This window comes from Bos javanicus, chromosome 5 (genome assembly GCF_032452875.1).
Source record: "Bos javanicus breed banteng chromosome 5, ARS-OSU_banteng_1.0, whole genome shotgun sequence".
NCBI classification, from domain to species: Eukaryota; Metazoa; Chordata; class Mammalia; order Artiodactyla; family Bovidae; genus Bos; species Bos javanicus.
Window position 1 is genome coordinate 76,299,618 of NC_083872.1, and position 20,062 is coordinate 76,319,679.

At 52.2% G+C, this 20,062-nt stretch overlaps 1 protein-coding gene and 1 long non-coding RNA gene across 2 annotated transcripts in view; one reads left to right on the top strand and one right to left on the bottom strand.

The window, feature by feature from the left end:
* The window catches only part of CYTH4 (cytohesin 4), a 35,864-nt gene that overhangs the window by 578 nt on the left and 15,224 nt on the right, over positions 1-20,062 (top strand). Inside the window, exons 2-8 of the mRNA XM_061417395.1 lie at positions 8,720-8,802; positions 10,658-10,722; positions 12,049-12,115; positions 13,617-13,735; positions 15,454-15,534; positions 17,125-17,237; positions 19,326-19,474. Of these exons, the coding sequence (XP_061273379.1) occupies positions 8,720-8,802; positions 10,658-10,722; positions 12,049-12,115; positions 13,617-13,735; positions 15,454-15,534; positions 17,125-17,237; positions 19,326-19,474 (677 nt within the window). The remainder of the gene's footprint in view (positions 1-8,719; positions 8,803-10,657; positions 10,723-12,048; positions 12,116-13,616; positions 13,736-15,453; positions 15,535-17,124; positions 17,238-19,325; positions 19,475-20,062) is intronic.
* On the bottom strand, positions 1,175-7,087 carry LOC133247935 (uncharacterized). Its single transcript, XR_009736567.1, has 2 exons — positions 5,196-7,087; positions 1,175-4,634 (listed from the first exon to the last, which is right to left on the bottom strand). It is a non-coding gene; the product is annotated as an uncharacterized LOC133247935 (long non-coding RNA).

A 20,062-nucleotide genomic window follows, 5' to 3' on the forward strand; every position in this document is an offset into this window, starting at 1 on the left:
CCCTGAGGTGGGATTGAGAAAGGTGGTTTGTGCTGAAGATGATGATGTTGCTGAGGAGGATAACTGTCTGGGTGACATAATAACCCTGCAGCCCGTTTGGCCTCTGGTGGGTGACGATGGCCTTTGGGGAGGCTAAGGACACCAGCTTTGCCAGGGAAGGGACTGGCAGGGGATGAGCAGCAGGGGCTGTGGCTGAGAGTCTGCCTGGTAAGCAGGCAAGGAGGCTGGGCAGCTGGGATGAGAGCAGGACCAGGCTGTGTTGTGTTGTGTATCTGTGATGCAGAAAGGACTGGGACTAAGCCTCTGTGCCCTGCATCTCAGAATGTTCCAGCATGGCCTGGAACTCCAGAAGACATAGGCTGCCTGGAGCTGTCCATTTCCCCAGGTCCAGATGACATGAACCCTGTTAGCAACAGAACCCTTTCTTCAAACAAAACCTAAGACAGAGCATTCTGACCCCACCCACTGGGACTCCCCTTGCCCCAAGGGTTCTGGGGAACACAGTTAGAGAACCACTGATCTGTTTCAACCGCCCTCATTTACTTGTGTGCTCAGTTGCTAAGTCATGTCTGAGTCTTTTGTGACCCCATGGACTGTAGTCCGCCAGGCTCCTCTCTGTCAATGGGATTTTCCCAGGCAAGAATACTGGAGTGGGCTACCATTTCCTCCTCCAGGGGATCTTCCAACCCAGGGATTGAACCCATGTCTCCTGAGTCTCCTGCATTGGCAGGCGGTTCTTTACCCCTGAGCCACCTGGGAAGCCCTCATTTACAAATGGAACAAAAGGAGGGACACAGTCTTGCTGAGGTGACTCCACACCCCCTGGCTGCCTGTTCAGCACTCTCACCACAACCGCTGTGCTTCTCCTGGGGGCTTTTGGGGCCAGGTGGCAACTAGGGGGGCAAGAGGAGCCCCAGGAGGAGCAGTGCCAGGCTCAAGGTCACTCAGCAAGGGTGACAGAAGACAGTGAAGTAATTCCCGCCCCCCAACTACCTGTCTTTGCACCATTATTCTTGGGGTCTTCAGATACAAAAATCTTTAGGATGGTTTGTCCCCACCATGCAAGGAGGTTGTCCTCAGGAGACTGAAGCTCACAGAGGTGAACTGGAGGACAGGATGGAATTGCCCAAAGTCAGGCAGCCAATAAGTGGCAGAATAGGGACAAGATCTGAGAGGAGCGAGAGCCCCAGTTTAGCCTGGGCTGTGGGGGAGGTGCGGGAGGGGTGGGGCCTCCCAGGGAGGCCAAGGGGTGAGTCTCTGCTTCAGGCTGGTCCCGGGAGGACAGGGATCCAGCGGAGTCACTGCAGGCAGTCTCTTGGGAGATCTGAGGATTCCATTGATCAGTTCGCCTATTCATTCATTCATACAATAAGCAGTCCTCTGGTGTGCAGGTCCTGGGCTGTGTGATGCTGGAGACAGCAATGACCAGGCCACAAGCCCAGCCCTGAGGGAGCTGCTGGTCTGGGATGTGGGGCAGGGGAAGAAAAAATCCTGCAGGACAGTGACCCAGGGCAGATGTGCAGAGGGGCACAGACCTGCAGCCTGGGAGGGAGACACTTTCCACCCAGGGCAAGGGAGATCTGGGAGGACTTCCTGGAGAAAATGAAGGGAAGGAAGGTCATTTCTCTGCTATCCAAACTGGGTCTTTATTGGAGCTCCTTCACAACGTGGTGACTTTCCCTCTCTGAGCTCAGGTGTGTCATTTCTAAGTGGGCACCGTCATCCCAGCAAGACCTAGGAAAGCGACCTGATTCAGGTCCCACCTCTGCACCAACCTGCCAGTGGTCACAATGGGCCTCTTCCTTCTGTGGGTTTCAGTTTCCTCACTTGTACAATGGACGGGATGGTGGTGAAGGGGCTGCCTCCCTACCTCCAGCTGTGGGTGTCTGATACCCGCAGGTCTCCTCCCCCGGGTCTGCTGAAATGCTGAGCGGTCTGGGCAACAAAGCCCCGGTGTGACCAAAGGCAGCCGTGGGGCTGGTGCAGCAAGACTGCAGGTTAAAAATAGAGGCAGCTGGGCTGGGGGAGGAAGCCACACGATGCGATGGGCGCACAGGGCCTGGGGGGCTGGGGCGAGTGTAGCTAGTTGGCCGCCCCCCACCCCAGATCCCCTTGCTGGATTCTGAGGAGCCTCTGCCTTCAAGGCCCCTGGATCGCACCCCCTCCTGCCCTAGAAAGGGGAAGCTGGTCCAGCTGTCCTGGAAGTGGGGCTATGAGCAGATTTCTAAAAATATGCTGGGAAAGAGGAAGGACAAAGGGGAAGTAGAGAGGAGCTGGGGAGCTGGCTGGGGCGGCACCTGGGCACACTCAGCCGGCCTGGGCCTGGGGCGCAAGAGGTGGGGCAGGGGTAGGGTGAACAGCCCAGCTTGATGAGGGGGAGTCGTTGGCGAAGGCGGCCTTCTAGAGGTGTGGATTTACAGCCCAGTGAGGAGTAAACAGATCTCATGGCAGCGGCAGTTGTTACTAATATTTTAATATTCTTGTATTTTTTATCATTATTATCACTATTTTTATTATTGTTAAAAATCCATCTCCCACGAGCCGCACCAGTGCCTGAAACTTCATCATCACTTGAATTGGAATCAGCAGTGACCCCTCTCAGGCTGTGCCCTGGTCACCCTCTCTGAACCTCAGTGCCCTCAGCTCTGAAATGGGGAGAAATCCCCAGTTTTAAGCAAACAGGTGAAGGGTCGGAAGGCCCCTGTCCACCATGTGAGGAGAGCAGCAGGTTCGGGGTGGTCAGCACTGTTTCGGGGTTGGAGGAGGGTTAGATGTACTTGGCCAGCTGCCAGCTGTTTGGGTCAGGACCTGACAGAAGGGGACAGTGGCCTGAGAGGGTTCAGGAACACACCTGCCAAACCATGAAAGGAGCTACATGAATAAAAAGGCAGGACTTCCTGGCGGTCCAGTAGTTAAGACTCTGCACTTCCAAAGCAGGAAGCACGGGTTCGATCCCTGGTTGGGGAACTGAGATCCCACTTTTTGGCCACGTGGCCAAAAAGTTTAAATCATTAAAATAAAATTGAGCCTTAAAAGAAAAAAATTTTTAATAAATAACCTCTCACTACCCCCTTGTCATTCCACTCTCCCAGGTAGAAAAAAATAGCACTTTCCCCAGCTCTATGATGTTGGCCTCGTTTTATTTTTTTACCCCAAAAGAGAAGGGGGCTCAGACTGTGGACATCACCCTGCACCTTGTCTTCATCCTCCTTGGTGGTCAGCAGTTCTGGGTAGAAGATCCACACTTAGCATCTTGTGGGGGTTTTGACGATCTGTACAGAGATGCCTGGCTGCAGAAGATGGGTGTCAAGATGGGTATCAAAGCTGTGGCCTCAGAGCCCCAGATGGGCCAGGGTGTGAGCCACAACTCTGCCACCTTCCAGCTGTGTCCCCTTGGGCACGTCACTTTACCTCTCTGAGCCCCTGGTGCCTCATCTATAGAATGAGATTTAGAAATACCTGACTCCAGAGTCGGGGTCAGGATCAAACAAGATAGTGGATGGCAAGAGCCTGGAGTGCCCAGGGCCTGCAACACAGTAGGTGCTCAACCAGCATGTCTTTCCTTTGCCAGCAGCTTGGCTTGTTCATAGAGCAAGATCCCAGATTTGCTGCAGGGATAGAGGGGGTTGGTGGTGCACAGATGGAGCACAGGAGGGCCCCAGACGATATGGAGAGAATGAGTAGGAACTGCTAGGCAGGGAGGAGAAGGAAGGGCATTCCTGACCCAAGGAACAGAATGTGCAAAGGCCTGTGGAGGGAAAGAGCAGCCAGGAGGCCCTCAGGCCAAGGGCAGGGGTGGGTGCAGTGTGAGATGAGCATCGGCCAGGTAAAACTTGGGGTCTTCTTTGTAATTTTGATTGTTTGGCTATGCCAGATATTAGTTGCTGCATGAGGGATGTTCAGCTGCAGCATGCGAACGCTTCATTGCAGCATATGGGATCTAGTTCCCTAACCAGGGATCAAACCTGGGCCCCCTGCATTGGGAGTGCGGAGTCTTAGCCACTGGACAATGGGGACATCATGGGAGACTGGATGGGAGGGACAGAGTGGAGGCAGGGAGGCTTCAGGAGGCTCTGAGTTATCTGGAGAGAGTAGCCCAAGGTCTGGGTGAGGATGGAGGCTGTGGAAACAGAAAGAAGATAAACAGGGCTTGGTGATGAAGGAGACACAAGGCTGAGAGTGAGGTATGTGTCAAGGTGCCTCCTGGGGTTCTGGCCAGGGTATCTGAGGGGCCATTCCCACAGCTTCAGAACTCAGGAAGAAGGCCAGGTTGAGGGGACATTCTAGGAGTTCTGCTTCAGTTGCAGTGACAAACGAGCTGATGGTCAGGACACAAGAGGGGTGGAAGGGTCTGAAGCTCAGGGCAAAGAGTTGGAGCTGAGGGTATGGGTGTGATTCCTTGACCCAGAAGGAGAGGGGGTAATAATGAGACCCCACAGGAAGAGAGGAGACGTCAGCCTGGGCCCCAGATATGGGATCTCCTTGGCTCATCCTTGACCATCTACCTTGGGGAGCATCCGCAGAAACATGGAATTCCTACCTGGCTTCTATCCAACAAGCAGCCAGTCGGGAATTTACTTGGCCTCCACCAGCAGGTATACCCTGGGCGAGAAACGGGCCTTCAGGATAAACCCCTGCCAACGGGAAAACAATGAAAAGCAAACAAACACAAAAGTTTGATCTTTCACTCCAAAGTCAACTAGAAGTGACTGGGTTTTTCCACTGTGGAATTCAGCCTCCCTCCACTCCTGACAGAGGAGTTCCAGGTCCCAGTCTCTAGCACCGCCTCCCCTGCTATGGCCCTGCTCCAGTCCCCGTGAAGATGGCCCCTCACTCTGTCCATCCCTGCATGTTTCCAAAGGCATGCAGAATCTACCTCTCCTGGGATGGAGGCTTAGGTGTGGGAAAACCAGGGTTCTGATGCCAGCACTGCCACTTCCTGGCTGTGTGACTCAGAGCAAGTCACTTCACCTGTCTGAGTCTCAGTGTCTTAAACTGAGAAAGATCCATTTAGAGGTTAATGAGACGCTTACTTTGTCCCTTGGTATAAGTGCTACCTCCCCTCACCTCCACTTCACTCCCACTTGGAAACCAGGATCTCTAGACCTCATAGTTGCAGGGAGAGAAAGGAAAACTCCCAAGTGGGTCACTAGAAGGATGGTACCACTCCTGGTTCCTGAATCCCAGTAGATTACCTCCTGGGAACAAAGCACCATCTAATGGTCGTTGATTTAAGGTGTGTAGTACATCTTCAAGGATGGTGCCCCATCCGAGCAGTTTAACACCTGCAACTGACAGCTCAGCTGCATCTTCAACAGGCTGCTCTGTCACTCCATCAGGCCAGCATCTTCCAGTGGTAAAATGCGTGAGAGCACCATTGAGTCCTTAGGCCGCATGCTCCTCCCACGCCTTCTTCAGTGTAAAGAGGGCGCCTTAGTCCAGTGGGATGTTTTGCTGTATTCTGGGTCAGCAGATTGAGCCCCTGGATAGTGGTGCTGGCCCAGGCTCTGTGGGCAGGAAAAGCCACCATAAGCAGAATGAGGGATCCAATGTAATAGATTTGCTGCCAAGTTGCTGGCTGCTCTTGTCGAAAAACAGTGGGTCTCTGTTGCTGGCAGGTCTGATGTGGAAAAGTGGCAGTAGCTTGGGGACCCAGGATGAGTGGATCCCCACAGAGCCTCCAAAGAGGTCACATGGCTGCTTCATCATGTACCATGCAGCATTGGGCTAGCCAAGCAGAGACTGGCTGATGTCAACTGGTTGAGTCATTCTCTCTGCCTGGTGATTTAGTGACTCTTCTGTGGTGGCTGTTTCCTGGGGAACATCAGTGTGTTTACAAAAATCTTCACACTCTGCACACTGCCATAGGGCCACCCACTTGCCTCTTCCCCAGGCCTTTTTGTTCTCAGTCTTCTTTCTTTCTGACCAGTCAAGGCACCTTCTTCTACTCATGAATGCAAGTATATTCTCACTTCACACTGCTTCTCTTTCCACATGAAATAAATGCCTTTCCCAAAGCTCTGCCTACTGGAAGGACTTCTCGCCATTGTCCTTCCGGAACACCTTGAGCAGGGTTGTAGTTCAGTAGCTATTCAGTTTTACTTGTAACCAAACCCTGAGCCATCCATCCCAGAACAAAGTGCAGCGTTTTTCTCCTTTGTCATCAGGTCACAAGGGACCCATCTGTGAAGACATACTATGAGCTGAAGGACCTGGTGTAACAGCAGTGGGTGACATGGGGGTCTGGGTCATCTGTCCCTGGGGCTTCCTGGATCCTTCTGTCTCTAAGGATTGCTGTTGGGCTCACTTGACTTTATCACTTGGTGGGTCAGACAGACCCATCTTGGCTGCTTGATGAGGGGGTCATTACCATATATACTTGATACAATGTTGCAGAAGCCTTCCTTCTCTGGGCTTGGCCTCTCCTTCAGTCAATAGGGCTTGGGTCTAAAAACTGGCTTGGTCCACAAACCAGGCAAGGGGCCTTGACTTTTTATATAGTGCCTGCCCAGTGGGAGCAGTGTATCCTTGGGTGAGGCAGCTCCACTTGGGCTGAGGTAATTTCTGAGGACAGACTCAGCTGTGAGTCCTCAGCAGGTTACACACGCCCACAGCCGCCACTGAGCGGGTGGGTGCCTTGGTCCTGCAAGGGAGAGCTAGGAGGCACAACGTGGCACCCATCATATGTGTGTTGTGCCCTTACCATATGTCACATACTCACAGAGTGTTTGGCAAAAGTCAGCATTTTTAATCCTGACGACCACCCTCTAGGTTATGGTTCATGTTTCAGAGACAAGAACACTGTATTAGTTGTTTCATGTTTGGCTGATGTAACAAAAAGGCTCAGAATAACAGAGAGTGAGACATCCTCAAAACTTATCTCTCTCATTGAAAAATGACTCTTCTCCATATGGATGCCTGGAGCCCAGACTCCTTCTAGCCCGATGCCCTGCCATCTTAATACCCAGCTGACATCTCAAAGTCCAAGACAGCTGCTCAGTCGACAGCAGAAGGACGTAGGGAAAGGGACCCCTTGATAGTCTCTCTGCTTTTATTTGGAAGAGATCATGTCTGTATTTGCAAAACCTTTAAGAAATGTGATCAGGCGCTTCCTGAAGCGAAGCCTTGAGAGTCGAGAGAATTTGGATGAGCAGACGAGAAGAGGCATCCTAGGGTGGAGGAGCTATAGAGGCCAAGGTGGGAAAGTAAGACTGTTAGGCCATTTGAGGGCAGGCTGCACTGGTGGGCTCTTGTTGAGAATGGTGGGGAACAAGGCTGGCTGGAGAGGCCTGGGAGACTGTGGAGGCCCCAGGACCAAGACGAGAACTTTCTCCTCTAAGGAATCAAGATTCCATGGAGATTTTGACCAGGAGAGTGTTATGGGACAGGAAGCACAGCAGGGTGAATAGCGATGGGTCAGCTGACCCAGGTGGGGAAACGGTCACAGTGCCTCGCACAGGACACTGGCACACTCGCGTCTCCTTTCGTTCATTTCCAGGTGAATTGTAGTCATCCCAACCCAAGTCCCACCCTGGCAGCAACTTGCCCCTTTGGAACCCTGGCCAGCCCACCTCACCTCTCTGAGCTTGACTGAAATGTCCCCCCAAATCCAGTTTCCTCATCTTTATAGTAAGGATATCAGGGCCACCCTACTAAAGGCTCATTACCTCGCCTCTCTTGAAGGTAGCTGTGGCCATGTGACAACAGGTGGCCAACAGGATGTCAGGGAAAATGATTGCCACTTCCTGGTCACACAAATATATGAATAGATGAGAGATACATGATCCAATGAAGAAATAAAGTTACAGCGAAGGATGAATGCCTCTGGCAAGTATGGCACTGAGTACTTGCTATGTCAGCCTCTTTCTAGGTGCTGTGTGTGTGTGTGCTCAGTCATGTCCAATGTTTTGCGGCCCAATGGACTGTAGCCCACCAGATTCCTCTGCCTGTGGAATGTTCCAGGCAGGACTGGAGTAGGGTGTCATTTCCTCCTCCAAGGGATCTTTCCAACCTGGGAATCGAAACCTCATCTCCTGCATTGGCTGGTGGACTCTTTCCTTTTATTTTTTTAATGTATTTATTTTTTGGCTCCGCTGAGCCTTGGTTGCTGTGCAGGCTTTTCACTGGTTGTGGTGAGCGGGGCTGCTCTCTAGCGGTGGGGCTCAGGCTCCTCACCGCGGTGACGTCTCTTATTGTGGAAGGGTACAGGCTCAATAGTTGTGACACACAGACCTAGTTGTTCCGTGGCATGTGAGATCTTCCCAGATCAAGGATTGAATGTATGTCTCCTGCAATGGCAAGTGGATTCTTTGTCACTAGTGCCACCTAGGAAGCCCCTTACTTGGTGCTGAGGATATAGCAATAGCAAAATTATTGAAGCGCCTGTTCTCATGGGGTTGAGTGGAATGAGTAGAACACAAATGATGCAAGTAAACAGATGGCTGAGCGAGTCTGTACCCAGAAGGGCAAAAGAAACAAAAACCTGGTGGAAGGCGAGGGTGGGGCAAGAACTGCTTTAGACAGAGCAGTCAGGGAAGGCCTCGTGGAGGAGGTGGCATCTCAGCCATGGCCTGAGTGAAGAGGGCAAGCAAGTCATGGGTTTCTGGAGGGAGGAGAGCCCTGGGGAAATGAGAGATAGCCAGGTGGCTAAGGATGGAGCTGAGGGATGGAGGGGAGGGCTGGGAAAGAGCCAGGGAACCACCAATTCTTCTCTCTCCAGACCCAGGGGAGCTGAGTAGCGGGGAGGCGGAGGAGCTGCAGCAGATCAAATGGCACCGGAAGCAGCTTCTGGAGGATATCCAGGTGTGCTCACACTCAGCTCACAATACACACGCTTTTGTCCACACTCGTGTTCATGCCCTCGAACCGCACCCACACATGAGCAAACACTCTTACTCGCTCCTGAGCCAGCCAGGACCAAGAGCAGGCGTAGATTCCTGCCCACTCGGAGCCTTGGCCTTGGCCCTTAGGAGTGGGAAGGACAGAATTCCCAAGGGGACTCCCCACTCCTGGCTCACTTCCAGGGCCTAGAGAGAGCCACGAGAGCAAGGCAGAGAAAGGGAGCAATTAATTAAGCACCTACTATGTGCAGAACCCCACCTTCATGGCCTCCATCTGGTCTCATCCCCACCCTGGGCCTCAACTTCCACCCTCCTAACATGTAGACCATTTAGTCAAGACAACGCCAATATCTGCCTAGCACTTTGCCACCTCATCAGCTCTCAGACGTTAGCTCATCTGATTCCCAGAAACCTTCTGAGACAGGCTCCGCTTCTGCTCCTGGAATGAGCCACGCAGCTCGGTCCTGCCCCTGGGCCTTTGCACTCACAGTTCCCTCTGCCTGAGACTCTCCAAGCCCTCCTTAGAGCTCCTCCTTCTAGTTCATTCTTGGCTCAAATGTCTCTCCTCTTAGGGACCACCCTGTCCACCCTGGCTGTAGTTGCTGGAACCCCACCTTCCACCCCACCACGCATATACCTAGGATTCCAGAGAAAGCCAAAGGCACAGGATCATTCCCACAGCAAGTACCTACCACCTGACAGGCTCTTTCTAGACCACTGCTCTGACCATGTTCTGTGTGGTCATTTCAATTGTCCCAAGATCCCAACCCCACTGGACCGTGAGCTCCATGTAAGGGGAGCCTGGGTCTGTTTCCCACCACTGCATCCCCAGCCCAATGGTCAGAGCATAGTAGGTGTTCAATTAATAATTTTGCATGAACCCACCCCCCATTTTATTTGTTGAGAATTCACTCAGTGACTGGGCCAAGATCACATGGACAGGAGCTGAGTGGGCTTAAAAGCTCTAGGTTCTACGCTGCCCCTAGGTCCCAGGACAAAGCCCTAGGAATCACCCGCCCCCTTCCAAGGTCTTGGTGGAGGAGAGGGAGGGCTGGGGTGCCTTCAGGGGCTCTTGCCAGGTGCGCATGCTGCTGCCCTGCAGAGGGATGCTGGACAAGCTGCCACCCCTCCCCATCTACCCAGTGGTGGTTGTTGGCAGAGTTAGGGGGTCTCCTGGAGACATGTTGGACACATGATCTCACCTCTCTGGGCCTCAGTGTCCTCTTCTGTAAATTCCACTGGAATTGCAAAGTCCCCGAGAAGAGAGCCTAGGCTGTTTTGTACCATGGTGCACCCAGAGAATCTGGCTTGTAGTGGCCACAGAGCCTAGGGTGGGGCAAATGGATGGAAGGAGGGAAATCAGAGAGGAATTGGGCCCTGATCACAGGGCAGGAATTTGTCCTTCTTGATGCGGAGGTAGTAGGGAGCCATGGACAGAGTTTGAGCAGAAGAAGGGCCAGCACCAAGCTGTGCTTCAGAAAAATGGCAGCTGGGTGGAGGAGGGCTTGTGGGGAAGGTTTGACTCAGGGCAGGACACCTTACAGCGGCAGAGGCAAGAGATGGGAAGACTGGAAATAGAGTGTAGACTGGGGACTCCCTCACCCTGAGACAGGAGCCCAGGGAGAATTAGATATAAGAGACATCTGGAAAAGGGATCTTCCTGGGGAGGGACCCTTAGTGACAGCTCAAGACAGAGGTCTGGGAGTCATGCCCAGGGAGGGAGTGGTTGTGTTGTGTGGAGAGGGCTATGAAGCCCATTTTGTCCTGGCCTCCACCCCCTGACTCTCCCTCTTTGTAACACCCCTGCCACTCCACAGAAGCTGAAGGATGAGATCGCAGATGTGTTTGCACAAATCGACTGCTTCGAGACAGCAGAGGAGAGGTGAGGGGCCGGCCGGGGACCCAGGGAAGCTGCCACAGTGGTTTCTCGAGGATATCACATGTCAGGAGTGAGAGTGAATGAGCCCAGGCTCTGGTGAAATCGGGGATCAGACCCCCAGATGGGAGGCTTCAGGGTGAAATAGGAACACGGCAGCTCTGACGGTCCATCCTCTGGTCTGGTCTGGTCCTTGCTTCCAGACTGCCCCCTCTCTTCAGTACCAATCCCCGTTCTCCTGCCTCCTCCACCCTAAGTCTCTCCCAGCCCACCTGACCCCACCCCTGACCAATCACTGGCCAGGAGTATCCTGGGAAAGGTCAGGGAGAAGGAAAATTCAGCCCCAAGGATGAGGACTAGGAAGCCAAAGGCCTTATGGGAACAAAAGCCATGCCTGTGGTCAGGCCAAAGCTGGTCCACCCCACCCCACTCATGAGTGTCATCCACTCCGCCCCTTCTGTGGGAAGATGCCCTCTGGCTCTGAAACCTGCGGTTGGTCCTCTCCCTTCTCTGGGCTTCAGTTCCCTACTTGTGCAATGAGAAGTTTGGTCCATACATAACCCCTAGGGCCCCAGGGCACTGACTCCTACGTTTGGTGTCTCAGAAGATCCCCACCCTGCCCCTGCCAGCCTCAGTTCTCTGATGCCTCTAATCTCCACCTTCCAAGCAGGACACACACACGCACACATGCACGCACACTGATGCGCACACACACTGTTACACACACACACACACACACACGTGCACGGCCCCCATGTCTCTAGATCCCCTGCTCCAGCCCCAACAAAGACAATAACATAATATTTACACAGCTCCTACCACCCATTGTTTTCAATGCTTTAACCTCTCAACAATGATTGGAGTGTTGGAGGTGGAGTCACCCCCCATTTTACAGAAGAGGAAACTGAGTCCCAGAGAGATGAAGTGACTCCCCCTGAGTCACTTCAGGAATTTGCACCTGAGTGGAATTTGCACCAGGAGTCTGGCTCCAGATCTTATGCTCTCCTCACCCTCCCCCACCCTACCCACCAGCCTCCTTGTTATGTTGCTTCCACTCCAAGCCCTTCTAAATCCTCTCCCTGGGAGCATCTCTGGCTCCCGAGGTCACAGCTTCAGAGCTGGTTAAAATGCTGGTGCTGAGCCCATTGGAAATTGGGTTTCCTGGCTCAGGAAGGGGTCCAGACCCTGCATTTCTCACATTCTCCCAGGTGACTCTGACCCCACTTGGAGGTCCTTAAGGAATACTGGCTCTAGCCAAGGAAAGCGTCCTTGGGGATTGGAGGGGTGCCCTGGGGTCCAGGGGTGTCCAGCCTGATGTCTTTCCATCTACAGCCGCATGGCCCAGAGGGAGAAAGAGCTGTGCATTGGACGCAAGAAATTCAACATGGACCCCATGAAGGTGAGCGGTGCGGGGGCTCGGGTTGGGGGGCCAAGGGAGCTGCATGCTGGGCACCTCCACAGTGTCCCCTTCTTCCCCTCAACCGACACAATTACCTACTTTCCAGAGGAGGAAACTGAGGCCCCGCTGGGCTCAGCATCTTGTCCAGTGCCCCATGCCATTAGGGCTGGGGGCTCCGCCACCCCACAGCCAAGTAGCCCCAGGGCCTGAGGTGGGAGCCAGGAGGATGATGGGGGCTCTGTGATGTCTATGAACTTGGGGTCCCGTGACTTTAGGCCCCTGTCTCCCACTCTGTGAGTAGGACTTTGGTTGGTCGGGCCTTTGGACTCTGGGGCTCAGTCTCCAGAAGGGTCTTTTAGTTGCTCAGCTTAGGCAGCCTGTCCTGAGACGCTGGCATAGAGCCCTGACTGCTCAGATCTCAGCTATGGTCTAACCCCCACCCCCACTGGCCTCAGAGGAACCCCAGCCCCCACCCCTCGCCCACCTAAGTGGTAGCTGGGCTCCTTTCCTGCAGGAACCGAGACAGGAGGAAGCCACAGCTGACACACGGAAGTGCGGTCAGGGCAGCCACGGGGTCCCTGGAAATTTACTGCTCTGGTTTAGAAGGCTGTCTCTTCTGCATCACAGATCTCCTGTGTTCCCAGACACAGAAATGGACCCCTGCTCCCATCCACATGGACCACACAGACCACACACACACACAGACACTCACATTCCTGCCTAAGTGCCCCTCAGGGAGGGGGCCTCTGAGGGGCCCCGGGGCCATCTGCCTGTCACACAGAGCCTTCCACAGTCTATCCCCACTCTTCCAAGCAGCCTCTTCTCCAAAAGGAACAGGGATGCAAAGGCATCATCACAGAAAACCGGAGCCCAACCCCTCCAACTCCTAAAATTAGAATGACAGACTTTGAGTGCCTGGGTTGTGAGGTGAGATGTTTTGATATTGTCACATCTGAAAAGCGGGGCAAGGCACACTCCCATTTTCATGCAGAAAGGGGAGGAAAGGCACTACCGGCGAAAAGTGTCTACCTCCAAGCCGTAGCAATTTCCTCTCCTTTTGATTGAGCTGGGTTTTTTTTCTAATTTTTATACAATGGACATAGATTACTCATGAGAAAAAAATGAAACACTATTTTAAAATAATACAAATATTAAGGGGACAAAAGGAATAGCTGAATCATTCAATCTTAAAATTATAAATTCATTGAATCATCAAAGCATATGATCAGAGAGTGGCAGACTGAGGGGGACCTGGGGGAGCAGCTGGCATGAACCTGGTTCATGGCAGGAACCCATGTCTGTTTGCATACCTCTGCTGATGGGGAGCTCATCACCTTAAAAAGGCAACTTCAATTAAGGAGGGTCACAAATTCCCAGAACAAGCTGTGCCAGTGCTAGAATTCCAGGCCCCAGGGCTCTGGCCACAGGTGCTCCCTCTCTCCCCCTTCCCAGGCCAGCTGCTGGGTGGGGGCTGCTTACAGGCTCTGTGTACCACCTCCAGGGCATCCAGTATCTCATTGAGCACAAGCTGCTGACCCCCGACGCCCAGGACATCGCCCAGTTCTTGTACAAGGGTGAGGGCCTCAACAAGACAGCCATCGGCACCTACTTGGGGGAGAGGTAAGGAGGGTGGGGCCTTAGGAAGGCAGGGAATGAGGATGTGCAGCTGTGCACAGGTATGTGTGAGGGGTGGGTTGTGTGTGCAGGTAACTAAGGAATGAAGCATTTAGGAAAGTCGTAACTCCTGAGGCTTGAGCAGGTTAAGTCATCACTCTCCTTCCAGACCTTGAACCAAAGCATGTCTGCCTTCATTCCTTCCTTCACTCATTTAGAAAACAAGTAGATATTTTTAATATCTACTGTGCTTCCTGCATAGCTCAGTTGGTAAAGCATCTGCCTGCAATGTGGGAGACCTGGGTTCAGTTCCTGGGTCAGGAAGTTCCCCTGGAGAAGAAAACGGCAACTCACTCCAGTATTCTTGCCTGGAGAATCCCATGGATGGAGGAGCCTGGCGGGCTACAGTTCACGGGATCCCAAGAGTCAGACAAGACTTAAGGCTATCTTTACTAGGTTTACAAGGTGCACCAGGCAGTGCTCTAAGCCCTGGATTTATACCAGTGAAGAAGACAAAACTGCGGGGCAGGGAGTGGGGATAAATTGGGAGAATGGGATTAACAGATGCAATACAATACATAGCAGATTAACAACAAAGAATTACTATGTGGCACAGAGAACTATATTCAATATCTTGTAGTAAACTACAGTGAAAAAGAATTGAAAATAAAGAATATATATATATACATACAAATCATTTTGCTGTACACCTGAAAATAACACAGTTATAAATCAACTATACTTCAACTAAAAAGAAAAAAAACTTCTGCCATCAGGGAAGGTACATTCTAATGGGGAAGACAGGTACCAAAATATGTAAAATAAGTTAGAAAAAATTAAAAGTTCTTTGGAATACAAACAAATCAAGAAAGGGAGATGAGAAAGTTCTGGGAACTGTGCTTCAAAGGCTGTGACTTTAAATAGTGTGGACACAAAGGGTCTCACAGAGAAGGTGAAATTTAGAGGAGGTAAGCAGTGTGGCTCTAGGGGAATAGCATTTCGGGTCGAGGGAATAGAACATGAAAAGGCCCTGGGGCAGAAGCCTGCTGAAGGACCAACGAGCCAGTGAGACAGGGGCAGAGGGATGGAGCGTGGGAGGAAGTAGTCGGCGACAGGCGGGGACACCTGAGAGGGCCCTGGGCCGAGGGGTACTCTGAGGGGATCCCTCTGGCTGCTGGGGGAGGGCACAGACTGTAGGGGACAGGTGTGGAGCTGGGCCAGCAAGCCAGCACCCCCTCTCCCAGGCACCTCAGAGAACACTCTCCTTCTCCTAAGCAAGTTGGGAATGCAGCTGGCAAGAAGGGCAGGGCTTTCTGATTTCAGATCTGAGAAGACAGAGGAAGTGGGGGTGGACATGGTTCTCTCCATTTTACAGATGAGAATACTGGGGCTTGGGGAGGTCTGGTGGTTTGTGAGGGGTCACCCAGACAGGAAGTGACTCAGGACAGGCCACTCCGAAGCCAGAGCCCCCCTCCTGACTGAGGTCAGTGCTGGTAAGCCAGGAGAGTGGGGCGGGGGGGTGTCTGCTGTGAGTGGGAGGACATGGGTGTGCAGATAGCGGTGGGAGGATGGTGATGCAGGTCAGACATGTGAGCAGACCAGAGGGTGGCTGGATTCAGAAGGAGGATGTCTCTCCCCTCCTCGGCCTCCCCCACCTCAACCCGCTCTAGAAGGGGGTACAGATGCTCAAATGTGTCCCACCCTCCCTTCTGTCTCCTCTCCAGAGACCCCATCAACCTGCAGGTCCTCCAGGCCTTTGTAGATTGCCATGAGTTTGCTAACCTCAACCTCGTCCAGGCCCTCAGGTGAGTGGTCCAGGAGGCAGGGGCCTGACTCCCAAGGGGCTGGAGGGGTGTTGGGGGCACCATCATCCACATGGCTAACAGCACAAACAAAGCATCAGGAATTAATTAATGAGGGAATTCCCTGGGGATCCAGTGGTTCAGACTCAGTTCTTTCACTGCTGAGGGCTTGAGTTCAATCCCTGGTCAGGGAACTAAGATCCTGCAAGCTGTGCAGTGTGGCCAAAAAATGGTTTTTAATAAATAAATAGAAGTAATTGATGACAGTATCCCCAAAGAGAGCTGAGGTTAGATGAGATAACAGGCATGGACTGCCTGTATCAGCACCTGGCTTGTTACTACTACTACTACTACTGCTACTACTAATTACTATATTACATCATTATTATAATAATATTTAATCATTTTAATCACTATTACTATTATTATGACTGCTATTCCCACTGCTTTTTAAATTAGTGCTTATTTTATTTAATTAATATAGCTTAGTGTGTACTACATTTATTATTACTTATTATTTTCTAATTAGGATATTATTTTTGCTACTCATTTTTACAATGATGGGAGGCATTAATATATATGGGTAAGGAACACAAACTCTGGAGCTAGACTGCACAGTTCATATCCTATATCTGCTACTCACCCCTGGGGAAAGTCACCAAAAAAAAACCCAAAAAAACCCTCTCTGTGCCTCAGTTTCTTTATCTGTAAAATGGGGTTAATAACAGTACCAACCTCATAGGGTGGTGAGAACTAAGTAAGAAAATGCTTAGAACTGATCCATAGTAAGGGCTTAGTAAGTCTTGCTGCTGCAGATGAAGTCTGGAAAATCATCTCCTGAGTAGGGGCATTTGATCTGGGTTTTGACAGATGATTAGGAGTTTGCAAGGGAGAGAAGGAAAAAGTCACCACTATCTAAGCAATGTGGCCTTCCCTCCAACTCTCACGCTTTTTAAAGGAGAGGGGTAGGTTGGGAGTCTCCAAAATTCATTCGTTCATTTATTCATTTGTTCATTTTCTCACTCATTTAACAAGCCTTTACTAAGCAGGCCCTGGCTCAGTAAACACAGTCCCAGTGTTCAAGGCTCAGTGGGAGATGTGAGAGGAGCAGGCATGGCCCTTGACCTTGGTGAATCCAGTTGGAAGATGTGGATATCATTCAGTTCCAAGAAAAGGAAGCTCAGCCAAGGAAAGACAACCTCCCCCGGGTCCCACGGATCCCAGGGCCCAGTGGCCAGGTGGAGAGGGGCCTTAGAATCTGAGAATCTGCATTGGTCCCCTCATGGGCTGGAGTGGACTGGGCCACAAATCTGGGCCACAGATGGGCAGAGAAGAGTGTCCACTAAGCTCCTGTATTGTAGAAGAAAAGGCATTTCTTGGCTCCCTCCTGCAGACTTGGTGCTCACAGCACAAATTCCACTGACCCTTCCCATGAGTCTAGATGTCAAGTGCAGAGTCTCCCATTTACAAGATAAAAAGACTAAGCATGAGAGAGGCAGAGCAGTTTATTGAAGGGGAGGAATGGGGGGCCCTCTTGCTCCCCTCCGAGAGCCCTCCACCTCCACTGCCCATGGCTCTGTTCCCTGTCCCCAGACAATTCCTGTGGAGCTTCCGGCTGCCAGGTGAGGCCCAGAAGATCGACCGCATGATGGAGACCTTCGCCTCCCGATACTGCCTCTGCAACCCCGGCGTCTTCCAGTCCACAGGTGCCTATGTGGGAGGGGACCCTGCCAGGTGCAAATCTACCTCCTGAGGCACCAGGTCTCTCCCAAGCACCCAGACCCTGGGAGCCAGATCCTGTCATCAATGCTCACTGAGCACCATATCCGTGCCAGACCCTCTGCTGGGTGTGTGTCAGGCAGAGCTGCCTACATATACATCTCCCAAGGGCATGATCCTTGGGAGAGAAGGCAGGAAATAATGGCATGGGGTGCTAAGGTATCAGTGTCTCATCTGGGGGTGGGGATGGGGGATTCAGCATGTCCAGGCTGGCTTCCCTGAGAACCTGATTTCTGAATGGGGTTTTGAAGGATGAATAGGAGCTCTTCAGGAGGTGAGGGCCTCCAAACGGAGGAGGAAGAAAGGGGGAGAAAGGGCCTTTGGGACTGGGGTTCTAGTTTGAGCAAAGGTACAGAAGCATGAAACAGACTGGGCAGGAAGCATAGGGCCAGGGTGGATAAGAAGGATATCAGCAAAAATCAGTCCTCCACACTTCGCAACAGGATGGGAGAGAAATGATGGCAGGCTTGTCCTGGCCTCTTCTCTGGATCTGAAGGTACCATAGCAATAACCAAGTCCAAGTACTAAGCACTCTCCATATGCTAAGTGCTTTACCTATGCAAGTCATGTAATCCTTACATCTACTCTATGAGATCAGCAGTGTTCTTATCCTTCCAGATACAGACTCAGAGAAGCGAAAGGGGCTTCTCAGCAGTGCATCTATGGACAAGTCCTACAGAGCATTTGCCTACTTTGTGGTTATACATAAATTAGGGATTTGCTTGCTTAATATCTATCAGCCCCACAATTTTAAACAACCCACAAGGGTGGGGACCATACAGATTTTTTCACCAGTGAATCCCCATTCTGTAGCATTTATTAGTTACTCAATAAATATTTTTAGGAAGGAAGGAATTTTAAAGCACCAGATTTGAATCACAGTTGAACTATTTAATCTTGTGACCTGGGACATGTAACTTACTCTCCCTGTGCCTCAGTTTCCTAATCTGTAAAATGGGTGGGGGCAGTAACAGTGCCGGCCTCATTAGTGTTGTCAGGGGATGTAAAGAGCTTAGCATAGGGCAAGCAACAGCAACATTAGAGCCACTGTTATCAGAGGTAAAATCGTTAATGAACATGAAGCTTTTTCAAAGTTAAACCTTCTAAAATATTGCAGGGGCTTCCCATGTGGCACTAGTGGTAAAGAACCCGCCTACCAATGCAGGTTAGACATAAGAGACGCAGATTCTATCCCTGGGTTGGGAAGATCCCTGGAGGAGGGCATGGCAACCCACTCCAGTATTCTTGCCTGGAGAATCCCATAGACAGAGGAGTCTGGCGGCCTACAGTCCATGGGGTCACAAAGAGTCGGACACAACTAAAGCGACTTGACACATCTCATACTGCAGATGGGGAAGCTGAGGCTCTGGGAACTCAAGTACTTTTCAAGGTCAACCAGAGAGCTGGGGTCACAGCTGAACTTCCCTGGCTCTGGACTCAGGGCTTTAAAACATCACAGAGTAGCGATCATCTCCCTCCCAAACGCTCAGCCCAGCCTGGCTCCTGAGCACAAGCACGTGAAAGTCTGAATAATAGAACAGGAGCTCGGCTCTGGGAGCCCCACAATGCCAGCAAGATTACCAAGCAGCACGTGACCAAGCCCTGAACAGGGTAGCAAACAATAAGCATCCTCTGAGTTCCAAGGAGGCAGAGAACAGAGTGGGCAGGGGGGCAGGAAGGGCTCGGCGGGGAGGAGGGCTGGAGCAGGAGACTAAAGAGCAGGAGGGTTTAAATGGGTAGAAAAGGGGAGAAAAGGGCGTGCTAGGCAGGGGGCCCAGCAGGAGCAGAAGTGCCGGGTGTGAGGCACACAAGGGCTCGGGCAACTGACAGTTGAAGCTTGTTTGCAGCAGAGAGCTCCGGAAGAGTGGGAGGTGAGGCTAGGACTTGAATGCCAAGCCGGGAGGACAGGGTGGACCTTCAGGGCATTGAAACAGCCAACTCTCCGCCCTGAGGGGTTAGGGCGGAGGAGGGGGCGTGGCCAGGGCCAAGACTCTGACCGCTGTCGCGTCCCGCAGACACCTGCTACGTCCTGTCCTTCTCCATCATCATGCTCAACACCAGCCTCCACAACCCCAACGTCCGGGACAGGCCGCCCTTCGAGCGCTTTGTGTCCATGAACCGTGGCATCAACGGCGGCAGTGACCTGCCTGAGGAGCAGCTGCGGGTAAGAGGGCGTGGCCCCACCCAGCAGGTCTCCAGGCATCCAGGAGGAGCCTGCCTTTGGGCGGATGACCCAAGAGGGGCTCATCTAAGAGAGACCTCTCCAGGAGGGGGCCCTCCCAGGTCAATAACTGTCTTGAGATGTGCTAAGTTGCTTCAGCCGTGTCTCTTTTGCGACACTATGGACTGTTGCCAGCCAGGCTCCTCTGTCCAGGGGGTGGACAGTCACAAAAGAGGTTGGTCCTGAAATGGGCTTTTGCAAGCAGTCCCATCTTAAGAAGGAGGTCCAAGACTGAACACCCAGGAGGTCTGCTCAGACCTCAGCCTTTGGGGAGCTCTTGACACCCATCATTCACACCTTCCTCGAAAGGGTGCCTCACACCACCTAGTCTATTTCTTGGAATCCCAGAGTCTTAGACTCTCAGTGGGTCAGAGTAGAAAATTCCCAGTCTCTGCTCAAACCCCTCCCTCTTCCAGAGAGGAAGAAACAGGTCTTCCATAGGCTACACATCAGCTCAAGAGTTGAGTGGAACCCAGGCTTCCTATCCCATCCTAAACAGCCCCCACCCCTGCCACACTGCACCAGGCTCTG